Raw genomic sequence first — 9,339 nt, 5'->3', positions numbered from 1 at the left:
AACAAGTTATAACCCTGGCATATATTTAGCCATAGTTTAGCGCAATAAAGGGTAAACCTGGAACTGCTGAAGAAATCCAGAAAATTCCACCAAGCAAAGTCAAAACTGAAGCTAAATTTATCATCAAATGCAAAAAAATGCATATTTTGCTTTTTTGTGATTATAGTTCTTTTGTGTGTAAAATGTATTTTTTTAACCAGAAAACAAATCGTGCAAACATTGGCGCAACTTTGCTTTATTGCTGAACAGATACGGAATTATAAAATATTAGGAACATATTAATTCTGAAATATCACAATCGATTTCCTTTGCACAAACACATACATATGCAGATTAAAATATAGTTTCATTTCAAATAAAAAAATGACAATAAAAAAAAAAAAAAAAAAACTCCACTATGAAAGGCAGTGAGATGCCTCTTTTTCAGGTGCATTTCTGAACAAAATAATAAATAAATAGACCAGGGACAACAGAATGGATATTTTAGTTTTTTTACAGCGACTTTAGCACCAGAAAGCTGATCTCAGAGCAGAGAGAAGTTATTTCTGACAGAGAAAATAAACTGCAGACATTGGTGGGACTGTGCGGCATGGCTGTGACACACAGTGTTTCTCCACTGAGGTTCGTCTGTGGTGATGCTGATGCTTCAAGTGCTTGATGAGCGTTGACAGGATACAGAGGAGGGGAGCAGTCATTGACAGAGTGGTGGGAAGCAGTCCTTCACATTATATATTTAAATAGGAACATGAGAATATGATGTGGAGGCTCGTCATATTGATCCATGCAGGGTAGAAAGCATCGGTACGTCCTCGTTTCATGACCTTTGGGAAGTCTGTTTCAAAATGCAAGACTGACAAGATCTCAATAAAATGCAACTTTTTATTAGAAGGGAAAAAGTTAACCAACTGTAAGGCAGATATTTAAATGTATTTCACAATATGTTCAATTTTTTTTAAACATTTTTTTTTATTTTATTGGTTTGGACTTAATTATTATTATTATTTTTTTACTTTTCATTCATCGATAAAAGTAAAATAAAGAATCAGGCTTACAGTTTATTGCCCGTTTTCCATTTACTGAGAAGGTTTTATTGATACCTATAACTGCTTGTCATGAGAAATATACTAAATTGTCCAGTACATGTTTTTGTGTTTTGTCCTGTTGTGTACTTTGAAGGATTTGCTACTTAACCCTTTAACAGCGGAGCTTTAGCTTAAGATTTTTTTTTTAACTACCGTAACTCTTCAACTGTTGACGCAATCAACGCAATCGTAGAACAGTAGCCTTACAATGATATGAAACTCTTTAGTAGTAGTAGTGAAGTATTTGCGCCATGATCTACGTAAATCAGTGGATTCTGTAAACCAGAAATACCAGAAATCTGGAAAACTGTTCAGTACCAGGTATTTATCTCTGAGTCTCACTGGTTGAATTTTTGGCTAAAAATGGATTTTTAGGTCAAACTGGATTGTTCTCAATGAACCAATATTGACGATGAATCGGATCGGCAACCACAAATTATGAGTAGGATTGCTAAAATGAATCGTTACACCACTAACTATGGTTGACCAGAGCAATGTTTAAAGGGTAACCAAACAGGGCAGTTGGAGGCTGACTCCATTCTCAGCCCAGATTTAAAAAATGCCCCCAAAAAAGGGGGCGGGGCTAGTGGAGGCAGAGGTGTGGCTTGGATCTGTGATTGACAGTTAGCTTAGCTTAATGTGACACGGGTCGGGCCTTCAATATGGAGTTCAGCACAGAACCTTCGGAGGAGGTTGAGGATTTTTTACCCGGTTCAGAACCGGGGCCGCTGGCTCAGCAATAATATAAATAATAATATTTACTAAAAGATACTCAAGGCGTTGCTTTTCAATGCCTGACAGCAGGGCTGCCAGCACATCTGAGGGTCTGCAGGTCCGAAGGGGACCCATGTCTGAGAGTGGTAAAATGCCGCTAGCATCATAGCTAATAAAGGCTAACGTATTACCGCAAACAATCCCGAGTGAAATGTTTATTGCAAATCCATCACCAGGATGGAGTTTTCTGAATTCAAACCCAATTGCTCTCAACCTCTCTTCCTTCCAAGTCCACTGGAAAGCCCGTAGATTTGACAACTGAAGGCAAAACCCCAACGAGACACGCTAAAGCTAACGACCCACCGTTACATAATCAAAGATGGGCGGGGCTTTTATACTGGAGCTGCAGATCATGATGACGTCAAACTTCTGGGACTTACAGCAGTTGACCAATCACAAAATTCAACTGTAATCCCTCGCGTCAACCTATAGGGGGCAGCACACAGACGGTTTTTGACTATATTTAATGGATTCAACAGGTTTATTTTAATTTATAAGGACCAACAGACTTTTAAAGCCCCATTTCTAGAGGTCACAAAAAGTTAATGTTTGGTTACCCTTTAATCAAATGTCCAAAAGCAGCCTAACTAACTAGTCTTTGATCAATAGTTTTATGTTTGCAAAAAAAGTCTTTGAAATCCAACATTTGCTTGGTAAACACAACTGATGTGCCAGATAAGTTTGGACGTAGTTTTTTTTTAGCTTCAATGGAAGTACTGATACCAAACCTAAAGGCTTAAGTCCTTGAACTTGATTCTCAGTCACAGACAATGCAGTTGTCGTCGTAGAAACAAGACATGAATCTCAGACATGTTCTGTAGTTTGAAAAAATGAAGTGCATATATATATATATATCTTCTGAAGACATTATTCACATTATGCAGTTTTAGATACAAAAGCATGACTCAATAATACGCTACAAAAAGATTTTAGCAATGCACATAAAATTAAAGCTTGCATCAAGTCCCTCAAAAATGCTGCAGCATCTCTGATATGAACGTGTGTTTGTGCACCTTCACATGCAGACAACAACTTGTAATTTGTAAAGTTCAATCAATCGGTAAGATTTGGAGAAATGAGGAATCGGTTGGGGCTACTGATATCGACAATCTTCCCAGGTCAGTTTGCAGAGACACAACTACTGAGGTCAACAACACATAAACGCTGTGCAATAAAACACACTGAAAACACCGGGCTTGCATCAGAGGAAACAAAACGACAGGATTGAGAGGAGAATTAACAAAAAATATTAAATAGAGCAAGAATTCCATACGCATGTCACTCTAAATAAAAACAAACATTTTCACATTTTAAAATAAACGTCTTTTTTGTTACTTTAGTCATTGCATCGAACCCAAAACATTCTTAAAATTCAGTTATAGACAGCATCATCTTAATTCTTCCTTTATGTTCAATCTTCTGTGCTTTTCTTGGATAATAAATGCAGACTTTCACATATCAGTCACTATTTACATTGTGGTTACCATTGGAAACCAACTCTAGGGGTTTCCTCCACCAATGAGGGAATCTATCAGAAGGTCTGCTTGGAGGGTTAAAAGAAGGAAGAGACCACAGTGGAAGGATCTGTACAGTGTTCAAGTCCGACTGTGTGAGATCTCCTGAACGACGACAAACACACAAACCTGACCAGCTATTGACAAAGGACAATGAGGTTTCTGTTTTGGACAGTCTTTCTGCCGTCTTAACTGGTTGGGTGTCCATAGAACTTGCCGCTGATTTGTGGTCAAGTCAACGATTTGGTCTTTTTATGTCCCACACTTCAGCATCAACTCTTATGTCTGAATCTGTTCATGTTTTGTCACTTTGGCACAGAGTTTCATGTTTACACACTGCTAATGCTCTGCTTTCTCAACTTCACACGTTTGTTGAAGTTTTCTTAAAGATGAGTGCACCGGTTTGTAAATTGGCCACAGGGACTTGTTGTTCCTCATCGGCTGGTGGAAAAACACCAGAGGAAACGCACCTTGAGATGATGGTGAGGTCACCTTGACCCCTGATCCCTCTTTGCCACGTCGGCATCAGCACTTCTGCTGCGTTCACACCGGACACGATTCAAATTATTTCTGTCATTCCTGCTCTGATGCTCTTAACACGTTCATTATAATCCCATATTTTTTCTTTATATACAGTTATTCAAGGTATGAACTGACCAATCGGATGCCTCAGTAAAAGCATGTGGTTCTTGAACGTTTCCCTGAGCCGCTTCCAGTGGGAGGGGTGTGGACTTTGAGCAAGCCAGATCAAGCTCAGTCATGATTGGCCAAAGAAGTTCCTCTAAAAAAGTGACTCAGACCGACTCGAACTAATCGCTGTCGATGGGCGGCAATCGGTTGCAATATGGCGGTAGACGTATCAGGAGGTGACGGTGAAGGCTCTGGCGTGATTTTGTGAGGGGTGAAGGTAAGGCATTTCCTATGGGAGACTTCAACGTTCATATGAAAGGTCTTATTGTCTTCATTAAAATGAAAACATCAGAAGCCCATGAAGCTATAAGCTATAGAGCCACTTCTTACTTATTATCAATAACTATATAAACTGTAGAAGGGTGGAATAAAAAGTCACATTCTATGTAGGTCTGGATCTTTAAAAAAAAGTATTCGGGTAGGCCGGGCCAAATGTGGAGGAGGGCCGGATCCGGCTCGTGGGCCGTAGTTTGGGCTATAGAGTAATTGTGCCTGCTGTGATGGCACCTGGCTCTCCATCTGCCGGGCAGCCAATCGACTGTGGGCTAGCATAGCGAGCTCCGCTGCACAGGGTAGGTAGCTGGGTTGGTAGCTGGGTCAGTAGTTGGGTAGGTAACTGGGTCGGTAGCTGGGTCAGTAGTTGGGTTGGAAATGTAAGTAATGACTTTTTGTTGTAGCGTGACCTTTTTAAAGTTATAAAACTACTATTTTTATGTATATTTGAGCGCTGGAAGCGCTGCGCTAACGCTAGCGGAGCGGCAATTAATGGTGACGTCATTGAATGAAAGTGACGTCTAAAATATGAGACACTATTTTTTTCGTAACTCTCCGTTTGGAGGGCTAACTGAAGGGGAAGGGAGAAGGGAAAATTTCAGATTGGGCCCAAGAGACTAGCTAGCGTAGCGTAGAGTCCGTAGTCAGCTCCACGGACTCTATGAGTGGCTGGCGACGTGACTAGGGTGTCTCCTGCTTTTGCCCAACAGTAACTAGTACAGTCTCCTGTAGCCCTAGCGAGTTAACCCTTTAACACAAAATCTTTACCGTAATGTAACGTTTTAACCGTTGACACGATAATTCCAGTAGATTTTGAAGTAGAAAAGAGGCTTTTCTCCTTCAAAATCTACTGGAATCAAAGAACATAAACACTGGAGCACCAATGTTAAAGGGTTAAAAAGATGGATAAAAGCTCACGGCCATTTTGAATCTTTATTTCTACCCTTTGATCGAGTCCCCGATTGGATGACGCGCCCAAATTGTGCCGCAGGACCTCACAGCTACACATCGACTTAACATTGAAACTTGAATCGCGTCCGGTGTGAATTCCGTAAGAACCTGAAGGTTTTTCAAGGCTTTGGTTGTAAACATCAGGTCAATCCTGCGCACACGCTTAAAACTCGTGGAGACATCACAGGACGGCACGTGGAGTATTTTCAGCACCACATCTTGAGAGCAGCAGAGCATCATGACACACAGAAGAAAAGGATTCATCATCAGCCATACATAATGCAGCTGTATTGCTCTTCAACTCAAAATCCCATAAACCTATTAATTAAATAAATGCATGGGTGGGATTCTTCATCTTCCATTTGTTAATACAGTACTTGATCCAAACGAAACATTACAGGAGGAAGCTGTTTTTTTGTTTTTTTTCACACACACCTCATTCACATTTGGCATTTAATTAGATTTAAAAACCAACATAAAAACGGAGTAAAACAGCTGATCTGTAAACATGATATGATAGTGGAGTAAGGGCGCATTTCTGCCCCGTGAACGGACAGAAGTTGGATATATAGCTCGATTTTTAAAGTAATTAAATGCCACACTGTCGTATCAAAACTACACATTGGGTTTCTGTCGTTTCTGATGGGTTTCCTCCACAATCAAGTGCAAAGAGGAAGAGGTTGGAGCCTCTTCCGATTCTTTTGGGCTTGAAGCTGCAGCATTGTCCATAGGAGCTGAAGTCACTGGCCCAAATTTCAATAAAACAAAGTCAAAACAAACAAAAAAAACATTAAGAGCAAGTGCAAGTTTGGCTGAGGACGAAAGGAGGGGGTAGAACACGACCTCGGTCACGGAGAGGCCTTCCTGTTGGTCCAGAGGAGTGTGGGGGGCAGAGGTGGGGACTGAGACGCCCGGCGCCTCCAGTCAGTCCGCCCCTCACACTGCGCCCGCCGCCAGTTCAGAAGCTCCCTCAAGGCGGCGCTCTCATCTCCGTTGGACAGACGTAGCCTCTGGAACACCTGCTGCAGAAACGAGACGTTACTGACGTTTCCTTTGGTGTTTACTGACAGAAACCTAGAGGGACGTAGAGGAGGGGCTCCCAACTTCTGTTGGCACAAAACCTATCTGTTACTTAAAATTGAGTTTTTCAAAATTAAACTTCCTCTATAATCAAAGTTGTTCTTGACAAATTTCAAGTCGCTCTGACTTGTTTAAAAACTACTTTTTAAAAAATATTTTCTTAAAGTGGCCACATTAACTGCTAAATTGAAACTTCCAAAGTTAATAAAAATTCTCATTCAGCTTTAAAATTATAATAAAGAAAGCTACATTTAACAGAGGAAAAAAACAGTCTTTGCTACAAATATATATTCATAGCAACAGTTCCCATAAAAAAAACAATATTCAACAGTGTAATGTTACCAAGGATTCTGCTAATAAAGTTTTTCAAATGGTGGATTCATGTTCATCACATTTAGAAAATACCAGTTTTAGCAACTTTTTTTTTGTTTTTATCTGTCACACTTTAAAGGTTGGACGAGGCTGCAGTTGATATTTTTTCAGCTTCCACTTTATTATAAGTTAAGGGAAAATCTTGATCACATCTAATGTGTCCAACGTGAAATCGAGTGAACAAAGTATTTTTTTGTTTTATGTCCAGCACATTTTTCCCTTTCAAACACACAAAGTGCCAAACACAAAAGAGTACAATAAATAAATAAATATGTTTATAAAATCTGATAAGAGTTAACATTAAAGATCTTAATTTTAAAGCTTTATACTTGCTCAATTTTCAAACTTCTCCTTCCTATTTATTTCAATTTGCTGACATCTTTTTCAACATTATTTTCATTTTAATGCATAACCCCCCCCCACACACACACGGTTGTAAGACTTTTTTTTTAACTTGTAACTTTACTGCTAGAGTGTAAAAAGTGAAATGTTTGATCAGTAATTTGTTCGATTTAAAATGATTAGTCTTCATCAAACTAAAATCTTGAGTTGATTGTTTATTTAACTTAAAAACTTAACATTTTTAATTGTAACAAATTGTTAATTGACCCATGTTTCACTTTTTAAAGTGTGGGGGTTTGAATCCTCAGTCACACGAGGTCTATATTTGTATAAACCCCTTTTGTATTTGAGGCCAAACTTTGTTTATATTTTGTTTGTATACATTTCTTGTTGGACTGGATGTGAAAATAAAGAAAAAAGGGTTCCAAGAATTGATGCAAATAAAAAAAATTAGTTAAAAATAAAACGTGAATCTACACATTTTTAAGCTTAAGAACTCGTAAATGTGGCCCTTGTTTAAAAAATGATTCATCTTTTTTACATTTGATCTACTGTGTGTACTTTACTAGGTATAAAAAGTAACCTTGATTTGATATTTCCCAAATCATATTAATTTTCACGTTTCCTCTTCACTGCGTTTCTTGTTTTATACTGGTAGCATCTGTAGAACATCTTAAAATTGTGCTATAATGTGAAGGTTTGTTGATGCATCATTTAATAGTGACTAAATAGTTGTTGCAATGACTTTTATAGCATAACAGTGATATGCTGATCACTCATTCAATGTATGATTTAACATCCCTAATGACTTCCATAAAAAGTTTAAGCTAAAGAAACCTAAAAATTCAAGAATTTTGGGTTAAATCTATAGCAGAAACACTATACCAGATGACATCAAAGGGTCTGATAAAGGAAGTATTTAGGAATCCACATTCATAGATTCAAGTTGAGCAAATATAACGCAGAAGAATCTAATCCATAATTCACACCTCCCTGCCAGGCTATTCTCTGCATTGGCACCAGGCAGGAACACAAGCTACCGGAACAGTAGACAAGCAGGAACACCATGTCCTTCTGCAGCGAGCGCCACACTGGAAACAGTCAGCATTAGATACAGATCTCACCAATAACTCTTCCTGGAATTCATAATTCATGCCTTTCGTGGTGGGGAACTTTTGCAGAGTCATCGTTAAAATATCGCAATGAAAGAACGTCAAGGATTTACAGAGAGCTGCTTTTTAAGCAAAAATAGGAAACATTGAACCCCTGAAGCGATGTGCGATGATGTGAGATCCTGGCTTTGTGGGTTTTCTTAGAAGTCTTGTACAACCCAGTCATCTAATTCTTCCCTCAACAAACCAAGAAGTGAAATTCCCTTCATTTTTCAAGAATTTGATGGAGATTTTTTAACTTTTATGAATCCAACATGAATTGATGAAACAAAATAAAAGGCGGTTATACTTAAAAAAATATAAAGTATTTTCAAAAGAGTTTAGATTTTAACATGTAGATGGAAGATATTTTTAAATCAACAAAAAAAAGAAAAAATTCTCCTAATTTTTGCCTTTTTTTTTGTCATTTTTGTTCAACAAAATACATTTCTGGAAGTCTTTTCCCTGGAAGGTGGAGGTCAGGAGGAACTGGATAGAAAATCAGCACAATGGGAAAAGATAAAAGCGATAAATAAGTGCAAACGTTTTCTCAGAAAAGCCTTTGATGGATAAGTTTATGTAGTAGCAGCACATTTAAAATATCCCCCATGATTCCAAAAGAAAAATCTCTGTGGAGGCAAAAGTCTAAGGGGGAAGGGATGAACGGAACTATTAATCTTTCTACCAATCGGTCATTCAACAGTCCATGAACCCTTTGTGTAATTAGTCTAGACTGCTGCAGTGAAAAAAAAACAAACCAGTCTATTCATCTCTCAACCAGTTAACCCCTTTAACTCCCATCTTCAGCTCCTTTATCCCATTACACCGTCTGGAATGTAGCTAAAAGAAAGTCGTTCTGGGTCGCAAACCTAATCCCCTTTAATTGTGATAAATAAACCCATGCCAATAAAGCAGATCAAAATTCAAAAAATGAAAAATAAAATTTGGGAACAGCTGATCTGGTCTGCAGAAATGTTTAAATGACCAACAGGAACCGGTTTCTGTCTTCAAAAAATGGGCTAAAAGTCATTTTTAGGGTGTAGGTTTATTTTTTATTGTATTTTATTACATTTTCATTATTTTTGATTATAATTTTTTCAGTATACTGCC

At 38.3% G+C, this 9,339-nt stretch overlaps 1 protein-coding gene across 4 annotated transcripts in view; it reads right to left on the bottom strand.

Moving 5' to 3' along the window:
- Positions 1–219: 219 nt before the first annotated feature.
- myo16 (myosin XVI) overlaps positions 220–9,339 on the bottom strand; it is a 133,625-nt gene continuing 124,505 nt past the window's right edge. The window contains exon 35 of one of the 4 annotated variants that reach the window (XM_024287202.2): positions 220–6,306. In XM_024287202.2, the coding sequence (XP_024142970.1) occupies positions 6,133–6,306 (174 nt within the window). In that variant the 3' untranslated portion in view covers positions 220–6,132. The remainder of the gene's footprint in view (positions 6,307–9,339) is intronic. The other 3 variants (XM_024287203.2, XR_002920804.2, XR_002920803.2) reach the window with 3 other exon arrangements.

This window comes from Oryzias melastigma, linkage group LG21, assembly GCF_002922805.2.
Source record: "Oryzias melastigma strain HK-1 linkage group LG21, ASM292280v2, whole genome shotgun sequence".
In the NCBI taxonomy this organism is placed as follows: domain Eukaryota; kingdom Metazoa; phylum Chordata; class Actinopteri; order Beloniformes; family Adrianichthyidae; genus Oryzias; species Oryzias melastigma.
This window is presented reverse-complemented; position numbering and strand designations above follow the sequence as displayed.